General features: G+C 38.9%; 1 protein-coding gene across 2 annotated transcripts; it reads right to left on the minus strand.

The window, feature by feature from the left end:
* Positions 1 to 1,231: 1,231 nt before the first annotated feature.
* Positions 1,232 to 23,656, minus strand: MRPL39 (mitochondrial ribosomal protein L39). 2 transcript variants are annotated; one of them, XM_082625054.1, is made up of 10 exons: positions 23,545 to 23,655; positions 22,544 to 22,750; positions 20,608 to 20,747; positions 18,003 to 18,102; positions 16,853 to 16,920; positions 13,295 to 13,407; positions 10,718 to 10,783; positions 9,348 to 9,501; positions 4,242 to 4,305; positions 1,232 to 1,335 (listed from the first exon to the last, which is right to left on the minus strand). In XM_082625054.1, exons 1-10 carry the CDS (start codon positions 23,606 to 23,608, stop codon positions 1,328 to 1,330), a joined length of 984 nt encoding a protein of 327 aa, XP_082481180.1. In that variant the 5' UTR covers positions 23,609 to 23,655; the 3' UTR covers positions 1,232 to 1,327. The 2 variants fall into 2 exon arrangements, with proteins under 2 accessions (XP_082481180.1, XP_082481179.1); XM_082625053.1 differs by lacking the exon at positions 1,232 to 1,335 and having other exon boundaries at positions 1,354 to 4,305; positions 23,545 to 23,656.
* Between the last annotated feature and the right edge of the window lie 1,902 nt (positions 23,657 to 25,558).

The following is a 25,558-nucleotide window of genomic DNA, read 5'->3' on the forward strand; positions in this document are numbered from 1 at the left end:
GCCCAGTTGCTAAAAGACAGACAGTGAAGTGACCAATGCAACAGTAGAGGATGTCACTGCTTAGAATACATGTGGGAGTCCAGCAGAAGAGAGCCAACCTGCCCAGTTGGCCTGGAGAAGCTCAAAGATGGTGGAAGACAGAAGACAGAAGAGGGGCTAAAGAGAATGGGATCAACTGAAGGTCTATATACAAACCAGTTGATCTCTACCCCATACCCCCTACCTCCAAATACAGAAGGGCCTGAATCCAGATATTTGCCCACAGGTAAGATACTGGAGGGATCTCATAAAAGAAAAGAACAGTCTGGGGAGAACGAGATTAGTCATTATAGAAACCAGTCACCAAGACTGACAGTCTCTTCATTCTAGCCTTAGAAAATCCCCATCATAACAGCCAGCTTCACCTACTCACCTTGAGAAGCCAAACCTCGCCCGTACCACAGAGCTACCACTCAACCTCCCTACAGCCGCATTATCAACTAAAACTAACAACCAACAATCGCTAGATTTGAAAAAAAAAAAAAAAGCCTGAAACATGAAAGACTGAGATAAGCAAAAAATCCAACTCTAGAGGAAAGAGATCATTCAGGGACTAGGAAATAGATGAATGAACAAATCAATGACTATAACTCTATCAGTATCTTCAGAAAGATTCGCAAGTACATACTATAACTGTTAAACATGAACAAGAGAGTGGTACATAAGAGCATGTCAGTGAAAGCACCTGGGTCCAAATTCCAGCTTTGCTACTTGCCAGTTCTATGCTCCCCAGTTTCCTCATTTATAAAATGGAAACACCTTCTCAACAGGTTGTTGTGAGGATTAAATAAGAGACTCCATGTGAAAAGCTCAGCACAATGGCCATATATATAGTATATAGGAAATACTCAGTTACTCAGTAAATAGTTAATCCATCCACAAACACTTGCCACTTGCCACAATGATGTTTATGCATCACTGTTTACAACAGTGAAAAATGGGAATTAGGATGGTCCTATTTATGTTTGTAAAAGATGGCATTGGTATTTGTGCATATATGTTTATACATGTACGAAAAGGCACTGAAAGGAGAAAACATGCCAAAGTGTTACATTCGGGGAGAGGAGGAGACAGGGGTGTTTCTGTGTAAAATTTTTACTGTGAACATAAGTTGTGTTATCCTTTAGAAAAAGGAAAAAGTAAACATCAGTATACATCTTAGGGAGAAAAAGACAAAAAGCACACACAAACATTACATAGAAAACTTTTATTTTAATTTACTATACATATCTAAATTTGAGGAAGTTACTAGGCAGATACACTTTCCTCTGTAGGCTGAGTTTGATCTTCAGGTACCTGTAAAAACATAAATAGCTTTACTTTTCTAATAAACACTTTTAGTTTTACCCTTCACCCACCATTTAAAATCACTGCACAGCCTTTCTCTTACAATGACCCTGTCTTTTTCTTTCTCCTTCAATAGTAATTACTATAGAAAGTTAAGTAGAAAGAGAAGAAAACTTACATGACCAAGTTCCCAATATAAATTACCAAGTACAACAATTCCATTAAAAATACAACCTGAGGCATGTATCTAGGCTTCTCAAGATGGTCATTTTATTTTTCATCTATAAAATGAAATCATTCGTATAAGAAAACTATCAGCAGTGCTGCAACAAGGTATTTTAAATCAATCTATTTTGTTGAAAAAAATCAATAATTCTACTTTGAATATAGTATAATACAGGTTTAGTAGAAATAGATATCTGTATGTTAATATTTCTATTATATGTCACTCAGATATAGCAAACAAACAGAGCTAAACTGTATCCCTCATCACCCCCAAAACCTGCCCTACTTCGTGCATTATCTATTTCAGTGAAGGGCTCTACCCAGGTGCCCAAGCCTGGCATGAGAGAATCCACAGTTCTCTTACCTGCATATTTAATCAACAGTCCTATTAATTCCACCTAAGTAACTCTCACAGCCATTTTTACTGCCCTGCCAGAACTTCAGGATCTCATCATCTACTATGGCTTAAGTCACAGTTATCTTCCATGCTGCCCCCAGAATGAGCTTTTACACAGGAATAGTTTATCAATAGGTCACTTCCTTATTCAAATTCTCCAGTTACCTGTCACTCCCTTATTCAAATTCTCCAGTTACCTCCAAACACCTTCAGGAGGGGAATACAAATTCCACATCATGGAAGACAAGCCCCTCATGTTCTATTTCCAACAAACTAATCTGGACTCATCACCCACCCTACATGTACATCCAGATTCATCTTACATTCACCACGCACTCCGTTCCTCCACACCTCTTAGGCAAGTAGCTTCCTCTGAGATAAACCCATCCTCAAGCAAATTAACTGCCTGGCCCACTTTTATTCACCCATTAAAACCAGCTTAAGAAACACCAATTCCTGGAAAGCTTCCTTAACCAACCCCTCCCAGCTTGGTTTGGGTCCTTCTCTTCTTTATGCCAGAGCCCCACATGTACACCTGAATTGTCTGCTTCTAAGTCTAGTTATCTTGTTCAAGTAATTTGCTTGAGGACAGCAAGAAGATTTTGTTCATTACTGTACCCACTGTTGCTGGCACATAACAAACATTCAATAAGTCTGTGTAGTTAAATCAATGAACCATATGTTTAACCTACTCCCTTTAGATGAGCAAACAAACAGTGGAAGAAGGAAACTGAACCAAAATAAATGTTGCGAAAACAGCTATTCACTGATTTCTACTAGACACTACTCTAGGTTACTGTCTCTACTATTTTTCTACATTTCTTATAGACTCATTTTTTTCTCTAGTTTCTTAATCTAAAATGGACATTGTGACCAACCAAAGAGACAAAGTTATTCTTCCTATTCAAAAACACTTTCTTCTCATGAGATAAAGAAAATTTACATCACCTTTACACAAAAACATTATAGCTAAGTGCCTAAATAGTGAATTCTATCTGTAAAGTCATTAATAAAGACTAGGTTTACACATCATCATGCAAAATAATCAATAAAAATTTATTGGGTAATCCCCCATATGCCAAGTGCTGTGTTCAAACTTTGGCATTACACATAGTATACAACAAACCCTGAATGGGTTAACACAATGTAAATGCACTAGCAAAAATAATCAGAAAACAATATGAGGAGGTATACAATCAAGCAGAAATTGCAGGGATGGATATTTGTTCAGAGATTACTCTGAGAATGGTACATGGAGAAGGTAAGACTTGGACAAGGTCTTGCAGAATGAGTAGGATGTAAATAGACAGGAGGAGGATGGGAAACAGAGTCCATACATAACTGTCATAAAGAAACATAATTTGAGCATAAGTTTGAGTTAACAATATGCAATACGTATTTGAAAGTTGCTAAGAGAGGAGATTTTAAACCTTCTCACCATAAAAAAAAACTAACTCTCTGAGATAATGGATGTGTTAACTAACCTTATTGTGTTAATCATTTTGCAATATACAGATATAACAAAATCATTACACAGTATACCTTAAAGTTACACAATGTTGTATGGCAACTGTATTTCAATAAAGCTGGAAAAAAATGAAGTGACAGAAGAAGGTAAACTAAAACAAAGAAACAAGAAAGTAAGTTTGATGTGTACTTGTAAGCTTGACTAGAGTGGAAACTTAGGGAAACTAGGAAGGGTTCATGAGGCCAGATTACACAGGATAGCTATCAGATAATGTAAGTAAAAAGTTAACACTTAGTCTCTGAAAGAGTGAACAGGGATAATCGTGGTCAAGAAATATAATCATTCCTATTTGTGAAATCTAGATGCTGGTGACACAGAATAAACGACAGTAACATAAGTATTCAAATTTGGTTCTTCAGGACATTTGCATATTTAATATGTCAACTGTCAAGGCAGCTTTAACTCATATCTGGCGAATCTTTAAATGTTCATTAAGTTTACCAAAAAATTATCAAGACCTAATTAACATCATTACAACCATTAAGAACTACAACTACTAACAGTAATATTCTTATTTTTCTTCAAGTTCTACAATATCATTCCCATGATGCTAACAAATAAAAATGAAAAGAATTGCCAAATAACAACTTTTCTCTTGCCAATATACTAACAGGGTCAACAAGCACAATACCGCTTTAGCTATTTAGACAACTAATTACTTTTTTCTTTCTTTCTCTTTTCTTTTTTCTTAATATATTATCTTGTTGTTGTGGTAGTAGTGGTTGCTTAATTTCAAGGAAAATTTCTTCATAGAAATGTACTCACATGTTGTCAAAAACACCATTTTCCGAGACCTTTCCAATAGTTTATTCCATATCGTAAAATGTGCCTTGAGAAGAAAAGATTTACTATGAATTATATAAAGCACAAAAGTTACAATAGAAGAGGCTGAGTCTTTACATAGGTTTTAAAACAAATACATAAAAAGTTAGGCAGTACTAATGAGGCTAAGTGGTTCCAAAAGTGAGTTCAAGTAGGGAAAAAGGGTACGTACTATACAGAGCAGCTGCTTTGTTTAGCATTTAAGAAAAAAAGACTTAGGACTGAATATGCCATTCTTCGTCTCTGTCCTTCTTAATCATTACCACCGGAGAACACGTTCCTTCTAATGGGAAGCAAAAATCTGCCCCACTTTTCCACCTGTTCTTTTCTTAAATAGCCAATTCCAACACGCTAGTGGTCACTCTTCAAATCACAAGCAATCACAAGGAAAGGTTCATTAACAACCAACTGTGACGCAAGAGGGAGGGGGTATGGGGATATATGTATACGTATAGCTGATTCACTGTTATAAAGCAGAAACTAACACACCATCGTAAAGCAATTATACTCCAATAAAGATGTTAAAAAAAAAAATCAACTGTGACATCTCACACTGAAAGAGCAGACCTAGAGGATTTAGTAAATTACCGTAAAGAACAAGTAAAAACTAATGAAGACAACAGTAAAGTTATAGAACCAATTTCCTTAATTCTTAACAATCTTATGTAGCAGAGGATTATCAGAATGCATAAATGAAAACTGCAAAGTGCAAAACGACCACATCAATGTTACTAACTCAGTTGAAGGTGATACTGAGGGATATGGGAGGGTCAGGGACTATTTCAAACTGGATGAGCTGGTAAAATCTGTAATAAAAGGTAAAATTAGTAAATACGTACATGCAAACCTTCTGGAGGAAGAGCAGCATGGTATGTTAAAGGGAAAACCATACCTGGCTCAGGCGGAATGGGCAGCGGGTGGGAGACTTTAAGGTGTGAGTGGAATATAATGGGTAACGGAGAAAGCGGTATAAGATGAAGTCAGAGAGAGAGAGGCAGGAGCCACACAACGTAGGGCTTTGTGAGACAGAGTGAAGGGCTGGCATTTGTTCATGAGAAGCCACTGGAACGTCTGGGGCAGAGGAACTGCATGATCTGATTTGTATATTAAAAGCTTCATTTTGGCTACTCAGCAGAGAATGTGCTGTAGGGGGCAAGAATGAAAGCAAAGAAGGGGAGTGAAGAGAAAGAGCGACAGGGATGAGGGAAGCAGTAGTAGATGAGATGCTATGCCGTGGATGCATTCGGAATATGTTTTAGGGTTAAGAGTTGAAAGAACTTGCTGATGGATGGGATGGGGCATGGCTATGAGGAAAACAGAGAATCAAGGATTACCTCAAACAGCCGGCTAGACAACAGTATCATTTACTGAAATGGAAAAAGCTAGGAAAGGAAAGTGTGTGGAGAGAACATGTAAAGGACACGTATGGTAAAAACTAAAAAATGCTGATGAAAGGGATGAAAGAAGATTTAAATAAATGAAAAGATATATTGTGTTCATAGATTGGAAGGCTCAATGCAGTAAAGACATCAATTCTCCCCAAACTGATATACAGGTTTAATAAAATTCCTATCAAAAACCCAGCAAGGGAGAACCATTGAAGATGGCGGAAAAGTAAGATGTGGAGATCACCCTCCTCCCCACAAATACATCAGAAATACATCTACATGTGGAACAACTCCTACAGAACACCTACTGAATGCTGGCAGAAGACCTCAGACTTCCCAAAAGGCAAGAAACTCCCCATGTACCTAGGTAGGGCAAAAGAAAAATGAAAATCCCAGCAAGATTTATTGATAGAAAAAAGATTACCCTAAAGTTAAATGGAAAGGCAATGGATCTAGAATAGCTAAAACAAATTTTTTTTTCTTTTTTTTTTTTTTTTTTTTTTTTTTGCGGTACGTGGGCCTCCCACTGCTGTGGCCTCTCCCGTTGCGGAGCACAGGCTCCAGATGTGCAGGCTCAGCAGCCATGGCTCATGGGCCCAGTCGCTCCGCGGCATGTGGGATCTTCCCAGACTGGGGCACGAACCCGCGTCCCCTGCATTGGCAGGCGGACTCTCAACCACTGCGCCACCAGGGAAGCCCCTAAAACAATTTTTATAACAAATAATAACATGGGAGGAATTATTCTACCTCATTTTAAGACCTATTAAAGCTATACTAATCAAGATTGTGTGATATCTGAAAGAGAGACACATAAATCAATGGAACACAATTGAGAAACCAGAAATAGACCCACACATATATGACCACTGATTTTTAACAACAGTACAAAAGCAACTCAACAGAGGAAGGATGGCCTTTTCAACAAATGGTACTGGAGCAATTTGACAAGTATAGGGAAAAAGAAAACAATGAACCTCATCCTCAATCTCACACCTCATACAAAATTTAACTCAAAATAAACTACAAACTTAAATATAAAACTCTAAAACTTTTAGGAAAAAGAATAGGGGAGAATCTTTGGGATCTAGTGCTGGGTCTTTAATTCTTAGAATTGACACCAAAAGCATGATCCATAAAGGGAAAAACTGATAACCGGACTTCATCAAAATTAAAAACTGCTATCTGTAAAAACCTGTTAAGAGGATGAAAAGACAAGCTACAGACAGAAAGAAAATATTTGCAAACTACATATCTAGCAAAGAACTAGTATCCAGAATATCAAAAAACAAACAACTCTCAAAACAACAGTAAAAAAGCAAACAATCCAATTAGAATGTGGGCAAAAGAGAAAAATAGACATTTCATCAAAAAAAGATATACAGATGACAAGTAAGCCCATGAAAAGATGTTCAACATAACTGGCCAGTAGGGAAATGTAAATTAAAATTAAATAAGAAACCACTACAAACCCATCAGAATAGCTAAAATAAAAATTACTGACAACATCAAGTGCTGGCAAGGATTAGAAAAACTGATTATTCACACACTGCTGGTGGGAACAGAAACTGGAACTTAGCTTGGTAGTTTCTTAAAAAACTAAACATGTCCCTGCCATATGACCCAGCAATTGCACTCCTGGGCATTTATCCCAAAGAAATGAAAACATTTATTCACAAAAACCTATATACCAATGTTTACTGCAGCTTTATTCATAATAGCTTTATCCAAAGTAGCCAGAAGCAACCCAAATATCCTTTAACAAGTGAACAGCTAAACAAACTGTGGTATATCCACACCAAGGAATACTACTCAGCAATTAAAAGGAATAAACAATTTTTTTTCTGTGTTTTTTTGTTTTGTTTTTAATTAATTAATTTATTTTTATTTTTGGCTGCCTTGGGTCTTTGTTGCTGCACGTGGGCTTTCTCTAGTTGTGGTGAGCAGGGGCCACTCTTTGTTGCAGTGCGCGTGCTTCTCATTGGGTGGCTTCTCCTGTTGCACAGCACAGGCTCTAGGTACGCAGGCTTCAGTAGCTGTGGCACTCGTGCTCCGTAGTTGTGGCTCGCAGGATCTAGAGCACAGGCTCAGTAGTTGGCGCACGGGCTTAGTTGCTCCACGGCATGTGGGATCTTCCCGGACCAGGGATTGAACCCGTGTCCCTTGCACTGGCAGGCGGATTCTGTTTTGTTTTTTTTTGTTTTTTTTTTTTTGCGGTATGCGGGCCTCTCACTGCTGTGGCCTCTCCCGTTGCGGAGCACAGGCTCCGGACGCGCAGGCTCAGCGGCCATGGCTCACGGGCCCAGCCACTCTGCAGCATGTGAGATCTTCCCGGACCAGGGCACAAACCCGTGTCCCCTGCATTGGCAGGCAGACTCTCAACCACTGCGCCACCAGGGAAACCCATGGCAGGCGGATTCTTAACCACTGCGCCACCAGGGAAGCCCAAAAGGAACAAACTATTGATATACTGATACATGCAACAATTTAGATGAATCTCCAGAGAATTATGCTGAGTGAAAAAACCCAATCCCAGAAGATCACAATAGTGAATGATCCCATTCATATGACATTCTTGAAATGAAAAAATTATAGAAATGGAGAACAAGTGAGAAGTTACCAGAAGCAAGGAGGTGGAGGCGGGGCAGAGGGGAGTGGGTGTGAGTGGCTGTGGCTATCAAAGGCCAACATGAGGGATCCTTGTGAAGGAACTGTTCTGTATCTTCACTGTATCAACGTCCATACTCTGGGTGTGATAGTGTGCTACAGTTTTGCAAGATGTTACCACTGGAAAAACTGGGTAGAGGTACTTGGGATCTCTCTGTATTATTTCTTAGGACTGCAAATAAATCTACAGTTATCTCAAAATCAGAACTTTAATTAAAAAAATAAAAGGATTAGCAAGGGGTGGGAGTAATATGGAAAATGATATGGAGTAGATCCTCAAAATAGAATAGGGAGAAGAACGTGCCAAACGTTAAGGCCAAAAGGCACCCCTGAAGGTCCTATCAATATGTGCTCCATCACTCCTCACTGCACCCTCCTCCATACTAATTTGAAGTATTAAAAATACTATCTCGGACTTCCCTGGTGGCGCAATGGTTAAGAATCTGCCTGCTAATGCAGGGGACACGGGTTCGAGACCTGGTCCAGGAAGGTCCCACATGTCGCGGAGCAACTAAGCCCATGCACTACAGCTACGGAGCCTGTGCTCTAGAGCCCATGAGCCACAACTACTGAGCCCGCGTGCCACAACTACTGAAGTCTGTGCACCTAGAGCCCGTGCTCCACAGCAAGAGAGGCCACCATAATGAGAAGCCCACACACCGCAACAAAGAGTAGCCCCCGCTTGCCACAACTAGAGAAAGCCCACACGCAGCAACAAAGACCCAATGCAGCCAAGAATTAATTAATTAATTAATTAATTATAAGAAGAAAAACTATCTCAATTTGATTTAATTTTTTCAACTAATACTTCTTTTGTAAATTATCTGTTTACATCCTGGGTAAAATTATTTTTAATCATAAAACCAAGTTGACAAACTATTAGTGTTACACAACTTAATGAAAATTAAAATGTATGTCCTTCAAATTGGTATAAAATCAAGACCAGAATCACACCCACACCCAAACTAAATGACCTGAAACTTTAAGCTTTACTTACTCTTAAGTGCACAGGTAAAGAGAGACCCTGGAATCTTCGTACAAGACTTGACTGGGTGGCTTGAAGATTATGAACCGCTGACACTTCGTACTGGAAACAAATACTTGTTCTTGGAATAAGAGGGCCCTCACTCACATCAATGAAGTCACCACATCTGATTTGATTTAAAAAATAAACAAATAAAACCTCAAAATCAAATCACTTACAACAGTTAAAAAAAATCTATTCATTCTTTTTGCCACTACATCCCTAATCAAGAACAATCCATGTGGATCAATTCCATCTCTAATAGCCCCTGACACAACAATCTCAAGTGATGAGACTAAAACTTTAGACATTAAAATCAATGAATCTTTTTCTTACTTAGCATTGATATAAATTTAAAGATTTTTAAAATAATTTTTTAATTAATTAATTATTTGGCTGCTTTGGGTCTTTGTTGCTGAGCGCGGGCTTTATCTAGTTGCGGCGAGCAGGGCTACTCTTCGTTGCAGTGAGCAGTCTTCTCACTGCCGTGGCTTCTCTTGCTGCAGAGCACGGGCTCTAGGCGCACAGGCTTCAGTAGTTGTGGCTTGTGGGCTCTAGAGCACAGGCTCAGTAGTTGTGGCACACAGGCTTAGTTGCTCCGCAGCATGTGGGACCTTCCCGGACCAGGGCTGGAACCTGTGTCCCCTGCATTGGCAGGCAGATTCTTAACCACTGCACCACCAGGGAAGTCCCTTAAAGATTTTTAAGATCACTGAACACATCATGCTATCAAGTGGATCCAATGTCTAAAACTGATATCCTATCACCTTATAACAACTAACTGCAACAGAGTTTAGAATTTAGCATGTAAGACAGCTTCCTAGAGGAAAAAATTTAAATCTGAGTCAAGAAAACATGAAGTTGAGAAAATTGATACAGGCCGTGAAGCCATTTTTGCATAATGCATTCTTACCTCTCTCATCCCAGCATCAGAAAGCACAATGTGATATAACTTCCTTATATGTAACATAAGTAGTAACTAATTAGTCAGTATTCATGTTTCTATATACATATGAATCACGTTCAATTCATAACAATGAGCATTTTGCCGAATTTCAAAATTAACTCTAAAAATTACATTTTCTTACAATGGTTTCCAACTCTTTCAGAAATAAAAATAACAAACAGTAAAATGAGGAATAGAAACCACAACTGTTCCTGAAGATGACTTAAAGCTTCCAATTACCACCATAGCAAAAAGTTGAACAAAGCAGTAAAAAGTAAGGTAGTCAGAACAACAAATTAAGGTACAAATCTTTTCCAGTCATACACCAGTCAGGTAACAATAAAACTAAACCTTCCTATAAATTAGCATAGCAGCCAATTTTTATATTTTTACTTACCTGTGTAGCTTGACTATTCTCTCAGGGTTCTGAGATGCCTTCTCTTCTATGAAATCTAATTTGTACCTAAAAAGCAGCAAAGAAACAAATGTTTTAATTCTAAATGTACAAAAAGGTGTTTAAAGCCACTTCCCTTTCTCTTCCTCTTCAGCCATAATTTTTGCAAGAGGGGTTTACACTCGGAACCTCCCCTTCCTCACCTCCCATTCACACCTCACCTCCTTCACTCTGGCCACAGCTTCACAACTCCACCGAAGTGTTCTCCTTGGTGCCAACCTAATGGACACTCTTTAGTCCTTACTTCCACTGCTCACCTCCACTTCTCAAAGTGTTCTTTTCCACCAGCTTCTGTGGCATTCCCTACTGCTTGTTATTTTAACTCTCTGGTCACCCTGCTCTTTCCCTGCCCTTCAAGGATTCTGTCCATAAACTCTTTTCACTCTAAGCATCCTCTCTGGGCTAGCTCCTTGATTTGCAGTTTTAATTATCACTTATGTGTTTATATCTTCTACACCTCTGCTTCTAATCCACATACCTCTTCTGAGCTCCAAACTGTATATCCAAAACACTCCAGACATCCACCAGGGTGTCTACAAGCATCTTACACTCCCAAGTTCTCAAACTGAACAAAAACTTACCCTCTCTTTTCTCACCAAACTTATTCTTATTCCTGAATTCCCTAGTTTAGTAAATGACACCACCAACTACCCACATCTCCAAGTGAAAAACTTCAGATACCCCTGATTCCTGTTTCTCCCACCACATTCCCTCCATCCAATTCATTACCAAGTCACATCAATTCTACAGCCTAAATGTCTCCCAAATCCACTAGGGTCTGTCAGTATAATGAATAGTACAGATGGAACTGCACAGCCCAGGTTCAAATCATGACCTTACCACTTACTATTAAGAGCCTTGCCTATTTACCTCAGAATGCTAAATAAACATTACACATGTGTGGCAAGGTTGGGAAGCGTCAGTTTGTGCAAAAACATCCACTTACTGCCACACCCCTTCTTCCAGAGCCTTGATGATTACTGAGGGAGCCAACTCCCTTGAATACTTGTTCCTCTTGACCCACTTCTAAGAGAAACTCCTGTCCCCTGGGAGGCAAAGCCACTGAAAGTTCCCCCTACAGGAGAAAGGCCCCATCACTGATCCACCTTCAACCTCCAAAACTCTGTCTCCTCAAACTTGCCCCTAAATGATCTCCCACCTCCCTTTACACCTTCACCTAAAGTTACCAAAGTCCTACAAGCCTCTCCTAGACTTTGACAGTTGAGTGAGAGGAAAGGGAAATCTCAGTGTAACATGAAATGAAAGTCTAGAGTACCGCTGCCCAATATGGTAGCTATGAAGCACTTAAATGTAATTAGTCCTAATTGAAATGTGCCTTAAGTGTAAAATACACACCAGATTCTGAAGACTTAGTATGAAAAAGAGAATTATAAAATATTAAGTTTTTAATATCAATCACATGTTGAAATGTTTCAGATACATTGTTTAAATAAAATTGTTTTATTAAAATTAACTTCACCTTTATTTTGAATTTTTTTTAATGTAGCTAACTAGGAAATTTAGTTATATAGATGACTCACATTATATTTCTATTAGACAACACAGCCCTAGAATTTTGGTAGGGGTGGTGACTTGATAAATTCTGATAATTTAAGGAATTTTCTTATAGAATTAATGGTAATTTAGTTGTAAAGAATTATTTGTACTCCAGTTCAGTATATTCCTACTGCTTTCTAAGTATACTGGTTCCAAAATATGCTAAATATTATAAACTAGCCCCATGAGAATCTGTGCCTCATTTTATAAATAGCTAAAGAAATTCCAATCCATTACCTTTAACAATTTGTAGGTGCACATTTTGGCTTTAGACTCTAGTATCTATATGATTTTTTGCAATGCAGATATTCCTTTCTAATTAATTCTAATTTTAATTAGTTTAACATTAAAATTTAGTTTATGTTCTCACAATTAGTAGAAGATAAACTGGAAGTTTTCTGAGTGAAAAAGGGAATTGAGAAGGCAGGCAGAATTTAACATGTTGGCAAAGAAAATCTATCAAATGGTTAATTCCCATACAGAAGACTAAGATCTGTGTGAACGTTTTACTTCAGCTGTTAGCTGCCTTCATTTTCTGTCTTACCCTTTTCATCTGAAGAGTGGAAAGATGGGAAGGAAAGGTTGCCAAATGCAACAGTTTAAATAAATTTAAGTTTAAATTCAAAATAATGCAGTTTCTTAACGTAGGCTACCACTTCACAATGGAAGGAAAAAAGGGAAACATATTGCTATGGTGATATAAAGAAAAGGACTAGCCAAAGAAAAAGAGAAGTAAGACAAAGTAAGAAAATTATCAAAGGTGTGGCAGGGGCACTTCTTCTCAGTGAAATAATGAGATGAACAAAAACAAATAGGCTGGTGCAGAAAAGAGATCCCAGAGCTAAAAAGTAAAAAGTGTGCTACATAAATACATCAAGTATGAAAGTTATTAAGAGCTGAATTTTCTTCATTACATACAACTTTGGGAGGTTTAATTTTGTTTAAAAGGAAGCCAACACTTACTTATTGTGTTGAAATATTTCTAACGCCACTTTTGCTTCAACTTCCAGAGTTTCAAATGGAAGATCTTTATAAATTAAAGCACGAGCATCTTTTGTGAAGGAACGTAGGTTCTCCTTAAAAATGAAAGTATTAACCTTTCGTAACAATTTACTTAAAAACATTTCCCTATAAGGCTGATAAAACTGTATGCTTAATATTGTAAGTCCAACTACAACAAAAAGCAAAAAGCAAATTTTCTAGGAAAGAAAGCATTAATTTACAACAATTAAATACTGGAACCATAAAATGTACAATTAGCAATTTCTCCCAATTCTACAAACTATAAAACTTGTAATTAACTTGTAATTAAATAGCCTCCTGTATTAGAAATAATTATTATGGATGATTCTACAAAGACATTTTAATAAACATTTCATTCAAATTATACAACCCTGTAAATGTTTATTACAATGATGGTGCAACAAGTAGAAATACTAATAAGTAAATGGTAAGATACAAAAATTTGTTTACACTGAGTAAAACTAAGCTTTTTAAATAAATGCATGAGGAAAAAATTATTATTTATGTGATTCAGAAACTTTCACTAGGAAATGTAATGTCATCATTGGCCATGTCCAAAATATAGCATAAATCCAATATTAGAAATTTCTGTTTAATGAAAATGTCAATTTCACACAATTAAAATGATTAATAATACACATTAACAATGTTTATGAGTTTAATAAAAACTATAGTTGAGTTTTCACACTATAAATCATAACTAATATAGAAAAGATCAAGCACTATTATACAAATAATTTTTGTAAGAAAATTATTTCCATAAACTTCCTAATAGACTCTTTTGAATGAAATGACTCTTCTCCATTCTTAAATGGATAATTTTCTGTATAACCAATGCACATTAATAGTTTAATATAGCTGTTACTTGACTGTAACTTTCCCCCACTTTCTAAACTCCATGGTGCCTGCAATTAACTAGTACATTTCTTTTTTAAAGTTTTATCTTTAAAAAAAGGAAAAGGAGGCAGCAAGTTGCATACATAATGAGACTTAAATTTTCATCTCCTTAGTTTTTACTTAACTCCCCCAATGAATTAAGAATCTTGACAGACTTGAATAAAAAAAGAAATTATATTGCCACAAGTCCACAGATCATGAAGAAACCATTCCAACCTCTCCCCTCACCCCCCCATTTCTCCCAATACCTCTCTTCCCTCTCTCCCTTTTTCTCTCTTTTTTCCTTCCTGTTTCCCTCCTCTCTCTGATATTAAGCAGTAACGGCAGGATTACATAAGAAATAACTGTCAAAGCCAGCATTTAAACCTGGATCTTCCCTGACTCCAAAATTTTTTTTTTCAGGTGTCATTTGTGATTTCCTTTTTTTTTTTTTCCTCACATCTTTATTGGAGTATAAATGCTTTACAATGGTGTGTTAGTTTCTGCTGTATAACAAAGTGAATCAGCTATACATATACATATATCCCCATATCTCCTCCCTCTTGAGCCTCCCTGCCACCCTCCCTATCCCACCCCTCTAGGTGGTCACAAAGCCCCGAGCTGATCTCCCTGTGCTATGTGGCTGCTTCCCACTAGCTAGCTATTTTACATTTGGTAGTGTATATATGTCCATGCCACTCTCTCACTTCATCCCAGCTTCCCCTCCCCGCTCCCAACACCCCATGCCCTCAAGTCTGTTCTCTACATCTGCATCTTTATTCCTGCCCTGCCACTAGGTTCATCAGTACAGCTTTTTAAAATTCCATATATATGCATTAGCATACAGTATTTGTTTTTCTTTCTGACTTACTTCACTGTGTGTGACAGATTCCAGTTCCATCCACCTCACTACAAATAACTCAATTTCATTCCTTTTTATGGCTGAGTAATATTCCATTGTCTATATGTGCCACATCTTCTTTATCCATTCATCTGATGATGGACAGTTAGGTTGCTTCCATGTCCTGGCTATTGTAAATAGTGCTGCAATGAACATTGTGGTACATGTGCCTGTTTAAATTATGGTTTTCTCAGGGTATATGACCAGTAGTGGGATTGCTGGATCATATGGTAATTCTATTTTTAGTTTTTTAAGGAACCTCCATACTGTTCTCCATAGGGGCTGTATCAATTTACATTTCCACCAACAGTGCAGGAGGGTTCCCTTTTCTCTGCAGCCTCTCCAGCATTTATTGTTTCTAGATTTTTTGATGATGGCCATTCTGACTGGTGTGAGGTGATACCTCATTGTGGTTTTGATTTGCATTTCTCTAAAGATTGGTGATGTTGAGCATCTTTCCATGCATTTGCTGGCTGACTCCAAAATTTTTGCTTTTAGAAACTACAATATTTCACTAAATCCAAGATGCACCACTAAGAAAAAACATTACCAGTTATAATCATAAGATGCTATCTACTGTAAGTCACATTTGCTCCAGAGAATTGCACTGAGTGAAAAAAGTCAATCCCAAAAGATTACATACTGAATGATTTCATTTACATAACATTCTTGAAATGACAAAACTATACAAATAGAGAACAGATTAGTGGTTGCCACAGTTTAAGGATGGGGGGCAGATGGAGACTAAAGAGAAATGTGGGTAATTTTGGCAGTGATAGAAATGTTCTTGGCTGTATCAGTGTCAATATCCTGGTTGTGATATGGTACTATGATTTTGCAAGATAATACCATTGGGGAAACGGAGTAAAAGGAACATGGAATCTCTATGTATTATTCCTTACAACTCCATGTGTATCTATAATTTTCTTCAACTAAAAACAGTTTAATTTTAAAAAGTTATATAAACAAACAAAAGACACATTTGTTTTCAGAGATATTAAAATGTGAAAAAAATGTACATAGTGGAATTGATAAAATGGTATCCTACACTGCCTCCCCTCTTCTGATCTCCAGACTTCCAATCTGTAGGACATACAGTTTTGCTTAATTAAGAATTAGGCATTTGTCTGTTCTCCCCAGTCATAACTAAGCCTCTAGGCTTGACTTTTGCAAGCCATCAGCATCCTCTACCTACACAGCACCTGGTCTAGATTCACTCTGTTAGCCAGGCTCCTGCTGCTACCCCAGTCCCAGACCAACAAGGAGCACCCTCCTTATGAAGGCAGACCATTCCAGAAGAGGTTAGTTTGCTGCTATTTCAGTTACCCTTGTCAAAGCCTGATATTTTAATTCACCCCTCCCCCACTCTCAATGTAACCCTTGTTGATAGGAAGATCTCAGGATGCAATAGGCTTAAAATGGCTTAGGGCAGTGGTTTTCAAATTGTGCTCTGAAGATCCAAGGAGGTAAGGCTCCAGGCCCCTCGCCCCCACATCAACCAAGATAGTTAAGCTTCTATATTTTATTCTGGGTACCACGCTGTTGTGAATATCCTCAATCATATACATCTGTCTTAAATACACTAAAAAGCAACAATAAAGATTGACTGATTCTTTTAAATATCCTCGACATGCAGTACCATTCAACAATACTAACACAGGACTCGTTCTAACAAAGAAAGGCAGAGACTGTAAAATTAATACTCCAAAGAGTAGACTTACTTTTGATGGCATCCACTCATCAAGTCTCTTATCCAAAACTACATCATAGCAGAAGGCTCCAGTGATTACTGTAAATCCAACCAAAATAAAAAGCAAAGTCAAATCTGTTAGGGTAGAAAGTTACTAATTTGCAACAAATGAATATTTAGACCATAAAATGAAGGGTCAACAATCTCTCCCAACACTACAAATTATAAAATTGTCACCAGTATTCCAGCTGCTTGTCAGAGCTGTACCAACTTTCCCCCCATCATAAAACTAACTCACTTTTTGTTAACCCAACATCACCAGTATTTTTTAACCATTCACTTTTTCTTCAGGAATATTACCACCACAGAGATCTCAAATATTAGTTACTAGATATAAAAATTCCTAAAGAGTAAGATATTTAATAAGTAGATGAGTAACTAAATGGACATGAAATGTTTAATTTCTTTTTTAATATCTTCTAAATTTCTTCATTTTTTGTTGTTTTGTTTTGCTTAGAATCATTTATTGCCAAATCAAATATTTTTTGGTATATAAACTTCCACCTTTTTTAAAAAAATACCATTGTGATCCTACTACACATACAGTTGCAAAATCCTAGTTTTAGGAAAATTACAAAAAATGTGAACTCTTCCACCTCCCCAAAATGGTATTCCTCTCCAGTGTCAGGGTCATTTCTGGTGAAATGGTACCACCTAAACACAGTTTTCTACAGAAGTCTATTTATACTCATATCTCCTTGTCCTCACAGTCTGTTTGGAAATAAGTACTTAAAATGGTAAGAAATAAATACTGATACAATATAATTACATGAAATTCACATTCAAAAGAAACATTCTCCTCTAATTTTATTATGTTAATAAAAATTGACCGCCAATAATTAAATAAAATGGATTCTTTTACCATTATAAATAGAAGGTATATATGACAGTAATAGGATGGATTTTGTTACCCATAATAAATGGAACGTATGTAGGATGGTAATTTATATTAGACTAAATTAGAAGTGAACTCTATACAACAACAAAAATAGGTACCAAAATATTCAAAGATTACAGAAAGTGTGTGTGTGTCTATATACATATATATATATATATATATATAAACACACACACACACATATATATATATGTTTATTTATTTCTTTATATGTGTACATCACCTGGAACTTCTGGAGCTCTGACCAAACTGACCACATATTCATCTTTGAATGCCCTCTCTATCACACAGCCCATCATCATGGCACAAGAACGCCAATAAGCCTAGAAAAATAAAATACACACAAACATAATAAACACAAGATTTACTAACATTTCTTTAATATTAAAATTTAGGTTGACTTTTGACTTAGGAACCATTTCTCAATTATCTGTCCATCCTCCGCAATTAGCAATGGTTACCATCAGACCATGACATGACCACCACCAAGCAAAACCCACAAAAGAATGAAGCACCAACTTCATGTGGTTGGCAATGTTTGTATAAGATATCAGACACTATAATGTTTATCAACCAATAAATAGTTTTACCATCGGTAGTAATTTTATTTTTAACCCAGGATAAAGTTAACTTGTTAACAAACTTGTGCTGAAGTAAAACAAATATATTAAAATGTACCTGTTTATAACATACATAAATATGGAGGGATAACCCAACTTTTTTTTTTTTAACATCTTTATTGGAGTATAATTGCTTTACAATGGAAGCCAACTTTTAAGAATTATTTATGGGCTTCCCTGATGGCACAGTGGTTAAGAATCCCTCTGCCAATGCAGGGGACATGGGTTCAAGCCCTGGTCCAGAAAGATCCCACATGCCACAGAGCAACTAAGCCTGTGCGCCACAACTACTGAGCCTGCGCTCTAGAGCCCACGAGCCACAACTACTGAGCCCACGTGCCACAACTACTGAAGCCCATGCGCCTAGAGCCTGTGCTCCGCAACAAGAGAAGCCATCGCAATGAGAAGCCGACGCACCGCAACAAAGAGTAGCCCCCGCTTGCTGCAGCTAGAGAAAGCCCACACAACACACGGCAACAAAGACCCAATGCAGCCAAAAATAAATAAATAAAAATAATAATAAATTTTTTTAAAAGAATTATTTATGACTCCTATCCTATACCTAACATCACATATCACTTAGGTTATTCATATTTATAACAAAGCAATCTCACTATTAACTGGGCTTTCACCTCACTAGCATTTTGATCCATGGACATGCCCAATATGGGTATCCATGCAATGACCTTCCCAGAGTCATAAAGAGAAACATAAGTCCTACACCATCTTAAGCTCTGTACTGGCACTACTATAACTAGGCACTTAACTTTCCTAAGCTCTTGTCCATATCTGAGGACGACAAGAGTGGGTTCATGTGGTTGCACATGGCAGAGACTGCTCCAGAATGTGTTCTACACAACCACACAAATACACTAAAAATAAATGCAAACCCAGGCCTTGAAGGCTGGTAGCAAAATGCACTTCTTCACCTATCTGACTTGATTGTTTTTAATGTCTGATGAACTCCAGAGTCAATGCCTAGGTTCAAATCCAGGCTCAGCCACTTAGCAATCTGGTAACCTTGGTCAGGGTAAGACACCTCTCTTTGCCTCAGTTTATTTATCTGTAAAAAGGAGATAATAGCACCTTTTATGGAATTTTTTTAATGAGGATTAAATGAGTAAATACTTGTGAATCACTAAAACAGTGCCTGATATACAATAAATGTTCAATGTTAGCTACTACTGTTATCATGTCTACCATTTCCTTCTTTAAGTATTTCATTTCAACAAATATTTATTAAATACCTACTGTGTAAGTCAAGGACAAGATCTAATAAGGAACATGATCCCTGTCTTCACAGAGCCAGGAATCCAGGACATTCAACAGTTCGTATTACAAGGGAAAATCAAACTACTGTATCTAGACACTAGCCACGTGTTCTGAGACCCAGAAGAAAAGAGCGATTCATTCTGACAAGAAGAAACTGAGAAGGTTCCACAGAGCATATGGCATTTTAATTGAACTATAACAGATAAACAGGATTTTAATAGGGAGGAAAGAAAATACTCGAAGAGCATCAACAAAAGCAAGGAGGATAACAACAGAAACCATTAGTGACCAAGTCCTCCAGCGTGGCTGGAGCAAAGAGGAAGTGGAAAGATGCCATGGAAGGTGAAGCTCAAAAGGCAGGCGAGGGCTTCCCTGGTGGCGCAGTGGTTTGAGAGTCCACCTGCTGATGCAGGGGACACGGGTTCGTGCCCCGGTCTGGGAAGATCCCACATGCCGCAGAGCGGCTGGGCCCGTGAGCCATGGCCACTGCACGTCCGGAGCCTGTGCTCCGCAACGGGAGAGGCCACAACAGTGAGAGGCCCGCGTACCGCAAAAAAAAAAAAAAAAAAAGGGGGTGGGGGGTGGGGGGGTGGGGGAGTTAAAAAGTTATTGAAATAATCCAGAAAAGATGGTGAAAGACAAGAATGAAACTACTGCAATATACAGGGTGATTAATAAAAGTAAGCTGAACAAAGATATGAATGTCTTTTAGTTTTCTCAAACCAAAATACAGAGCCATTAATGCCACTGAGGATTTCTGAACTATGAACATGCCTAATCTACCAAGTAAAACCCTGATTATCTAGTACAGTACAACATTTGACCTTGGCCAGATTTGTACATTTCAAACTCCATAGGAAACAGATTTTAATTTAAAAAAAAGACTAGAAAAAAAACTGGGGGGAGGGGTACAAAAGAACATAGAGGCAGAAATACCTTATTGACTTCTCCTGGATCATCATCTTTGAAAGTAAGAAATTTAATTTCACATGACTTGGTCAAAGGCTTATACATGTCCCAAGGCTGTCCGTCCACAAGAGCCAGAATGGACTTCCTGCAGTACCACTCACTTAAATCTAGGAATTTAAAACAGATTGAAGATCTAACTCTAACAAAACCCAAGTGAAAAATTACATGATTAAGTGCTACGTTAAGAAATAAAACAATAGAAAGGCAAGATTCTGCAAGCTGTCTTTTTTGGGGAGAAAAAAATGATTTGTAGCCAATAAAAACATAATTCCCAACACATCCAATGTATTGCTAATTATTAATGAAATTACCCAAACAAAAATCATTAAGGCTAAGTCTAACTTGAAATTAATCTGTCAATTGTTAAGTAATAAAATAGTTTTCCAAGAGCTACCCTTAAATATTCAGAGAGCAGCATCGTGGATATATTTGGCTATATGCACACACGACTTAGAAGGGAGAATATATAAATATACATCCCAGCAAGTCTGTTCTACATGGTTTGGGGTCTTGCTCCCAAACCATCTTTACTTCCCTAACATGGACTCTTCAAGTTAAATACCACAGTTACCAGTTTTTATTCAACAATTATCAGTATGAATTCACACATAAACCAATCAGCTCTGGTCTGTTATATGACTCCAGAATGCAACTCCAACTCTGATTAGATGTTTTTTGAGTACCGAGCTATTCACAGAAGTGGTCAAACCACAGGTCTAAATAAGTTCCATAAGGCGGGGATCATGCCTATTTTTGCTCACTCGCCAGTATAGCTAGAGACTAGCATCAGGCCTGAAATACACTAGGTACTCAATAAAATTTATTGAATGACTGACGGTATGAGTGACAAGCAAGTCTGAGGTCAGCGGTTACGCTAAGAGTGGTTCAGAGGCTTCATCTCTACGTGTGATGTGTGTAAAACTCCTTAAGGGCCTGAGCTTTGTCTTAGCCTCCTCTGCATTCCTAATGTCTATCCTACAGCAGAGGTTCAATAAATGCTTGCCAAACAAGTAAGCAATTGTAAGTACTAATTCAAGTGCCAAAGTAAAGGAAGATTGAGAGTACACACTCGGCAGGTCAGCTTAAGCTTTTAACTAAAGTTAACTCCTTAAATGGAATCATTACTGAGTTTTCCAAACATCTGAACGATGCAGCCAGTCATATATGAGCGAGTATGTAGGTGTACATATCTACGTTTCGTTCTTTCGGAATTTAAACGTTACCAGTTCTATCAAAGCTACTACAAAAGCATTTTGATCGAAAATAACATAGAGGCCTTGTTCCCTTCATTTCCACACCAAATCACACACAGGGCCTTGTTTTCTCCCTTAAGATATGAACACAACAAATATTTTTACCCCAATCACATTCACCCCATGCACTCACACATTTACTACATGTACAGTAAATGTAAACAAAGACACAACACACAGAGAGGCAAGTGGTGAGCAGATAAAAGACTTAAGTTAGGCTATAAAGAGCAGGAAAGGAAAAGAAGGCCAAAAACAGCTGATCATCTGAGGCCAGGGCAGTCCCTCCACCCCAAAATCCTTTAATGAGACTCACATGGTGACTGCTCCCATTACACCACAGTGTGTCTAAAAGGGGCAAGCACACTAGTAGCAATGCTTTCAGGTCTGCCTCCTGCAGGAAACAATGACAGCTCTCTAAACGCAGCCAGATTCCAGCAAGTCCCAGGACAACCTATGCGTTACAGCACCAACCTTTCAAGACCCACAGTGCCCTCAACTGCTAAGCCCGCAGTGAACACACAGTAAGATGCTAGATAAAGGAGAACTTCCGGGAAGTTCAGGGAGCAATTACAGCATCTTGTCTCCTCTGCACCGGTTCTTCTCCTGATTTATGCAAAATCTTCAAAATGGTACCCTGATTCGTTACTTACGCATGGCACAGCTATAAGGAGTTGAAATGTTTTTATTCATGACGAAGACAGTGCCAGGGTCAGCTTTCCCAACGTGCTTCACTTCAATCTTCTCAGTTCGGGGAGTTAATGATAGCTGCCTGTTTTTCTCTTTGTTAAAGAGATCATTCTGCATGTCTGTCCGTTCGGTCGGTGACAGCTGAGAAGCAGGTGATGTTGCTATAAATCCTGTGCAGAAGTTACAATAAATGTGAATACTGACCAAAAAAATAATATATTGCCCCACCCTGTTCCCCTCCCGTATCACCATCCTCCAACAAGGAAAGAATAGGAGGCAAGGGAATTTTAAACGCTGTTCACCAAAATGAGTTCAGAAGTAAACTTAAACCCCTTTCTAATATTGATAATTAAAACACCCACGGAAAAGAACTGCAGCCTGCCCTGATCCGCGCCTTCACTTCAACTTTGCTCTTTCACCATCAGATCGCCACTTCCCACCACTTTCCTCGGTCGTATTCCAATCTGTGCTTTACAATAAAGGGCAAAAAGTAACCAGGAAGTGGAGTCAAAACCAGACCAGTCATTGGAAAGGTGAGCAAAACTGTCTCTTTGAAAAGGTCTTGGGGACAAGAAAGCTCCACGAGACTGCAGGTCCCACGCCAAAACTCTCCATATGTAGAGCGAGAAATGCTAAGCTTATTTTCCAAACCCCAAATCAGAGGATTTGGCAAGGCATGTACGAGTCCAGCGGAAAAATAAGGACATGTTTGCACCGGGACGTGGTCTCCCTCCCAGGGGCGCCCCAAGCTCCTCCCGCGGCCCCGCCCCTGCCCTCCCCGTCCCTCTCGCGTCCCGAGATATGTACCCCAAGGCCGGGAAGGGGCGACCAACACAGCAGGGACTCAAAAGACCCTCCTCGGCCCCCAACCCCGCGGGACCCCCCAGGACCCGCCTCGGGCCCAATCTGGGCAGACACCATCCTCTAAGCCTCCCTCCCTGACCCTATGGCCGCTAAAACTCACTCCAGCCAGCCCCGCCGCCGGGGGCGGCCCGCCAGAGCCGCAAGCCCCAGGTTCCCACGGCCATTGCCTCTTCCGCGGCGCTAGGAACCGCCGCGCGCAGGTCCTTTTCCGTCTTCTTCCCCGGAAACTCCGAGCGCGCACCCCAGGTTCCGTCGGAGAGTTTTGTTCCGGGCCGGGCTGAAGGGCTGCGTCCGCCACCAGGGGGCGCGCTCGCTCCTCGCTGAGAGTCAGTCGCTGGAGGTCTGGAGTCCAGAGCCCGGCTTGTTGCTGGCGCGCGGAGGATGACCCGGAGGTCCTGGGACCCACGGCGGCCGGTCGGCCACCCGGTGGCCTCTGCAGGGGACAAGCGTCTCCTTTGGAGCCGCAGAGCCCGACACGCGTCGTCACCCTCCGCCCTCCGCAGGTTCGATCCCCGCCTGCTGGGCGAAACCCTTGTTTCTCTCAAAGTATGTTTCTGGGGAGAAAAACTGAGAAAAGATGACTTCTGTTTACTCTTACTTTCGTGGTCAGCCCGGCCGGCCACGTCGATGGCATCTTCAAGCTCTTGGCTTAACTCTCCTTTTTGCAAGGGTGAGTTCTTAGGGTAGCTGGAGTGGGTCTGCGTCCGGCTTCTCCATTTGTTTAGCTGTAGTAATATGGACCTCAAAACGTGTCCTGTTGACGTTGGAGGGAACTTTGTAATCCGTAGAGCGTTTTACAAATTATCTAGATTAATTTATATACTATATAGAGAGCACGTTAAAAGGATCCCATGTTAAAGGGTGGAATTTTTGTCTCTTGTTCACTGATGGATCCCAAGCAACCAGAACGCAGCGTGGCACACAGTAGGTGCTCAATATGTATTTGTTGAATGACTGAATGCCTTTGCATTCAGCGCAGTGTCTGATTCCTTTGTCCGACTAGGATGTTGCTGCTATTGAAGTAAGCATCCCAGAGGTTAAGTATGGAAATGCTCTTATTCAAAGTTGTTTACTGCTATAGCTTTATTTAAATCAATCATGTAAATTGACAAATTCAGCCCAAGGCCTTTCCTCACTCTGCTCCTTGACTTGCAATTGAAATACACCTCCACCAGGTGGTGATACTGGCTAAGGAACAGATGGGCACCATAAGACTCCCTCCTGCAGGGAAATTGGGGAACGGTGATCATAAGGCACAAACTTAGTTATAAGTTCTGGGGATGTAACGTACAACATGATGACTATAATCAACAATGCTATATGGTGTATTAAAAAGTTGCTAAAAGAGGAAATTCTCAAAGTTCTCATCACAAGGAAAAAGTATTTTGTTTTCGTAACTTTATGAGGTGATGGATGTTAACTAAACTTATTGTGGTAATCATTTTGCAATATATACATATGTCAAATCATTATGCTGTACACCTTAAACAGAGTTGTACATTATTTATAAAACTGCAAGAAAAAAAGACTCTGTGCTTGTTAGATCTGTCACCTTGGCCCAAATTGTACATTCGCAATAACTGCACAGGGAAAGTATAATTATCTTCACTTTTTAAATGAGGAATGTAAGTAAGTGTCCGAACTTGGATTTAAACCCAGTTTGCGTTTTACCGGATCACCTCTCAATTAAGATACTATTTCAAAACACGAAATTTGCATACATCAATATATATGTGTGATGTGTATGTATCAGCAAAAAATGTGTATTTTTTGCTTCCTCCTTAAATTTGATCCCTTGGTGATCTTTGTTTCGCTAGCCTTTTAGAGTCTGTCCCCATTTAACCTCATATAGTTGCCTTCAGAACATTTTAGAGTGATACTTAAAGCCTCAGAACATAAATTTAAGCAAGTTTAATCATGAATTGCACAGGAAGCAGTGATTGGAAGTCACAAGTATCACAGAAATTAACTTGGCTGGAAAGATGTTAGAAATTATCATGTCCAACAAATACTGAACGTATGGCCAGTCATGTTGAACATGCCAGTCAGTCAGGTTTTCTCACAACCTACTCATGCAATAAGCATATTAATCTTCATTTTCTAGGAGAGGAAAT

This window comes from Mesoplodon mirus (assembly GCF_964341445.2).
Source record: "Mesoplodon mirus genome assembly, chromosome: 6".
NCBI lineage: Eukaryota > Metazoa > Chordata > Mammalia > Artiodactyla > Ziphiidae > Mesoplodon > Mesoplodon mirus.

Coding starts and splice junctions, on each gene's coding strand:
- MRPL39 (XM_082625053.1), bottom strand. CDS start 23,608: ATGGCCGTGGGAACCTGGGGCTTGCGGCTCTGGCGGGCCGCCCCCGGC. Junction 13,408..16,852: donor ATGAGTGGATGCCATCAAAA/GTAAGTCTACTC, acceptor TTCATTTTTAAG/GAGAACCTACGTTCCTTCAC. Junction 10,784..13,294: donor GAAATATTTCAACACAATAA/GTAAGTGTTGGC, acceptor GCTGCTTTTTAG/GTACAAATTAGATTTCATAG.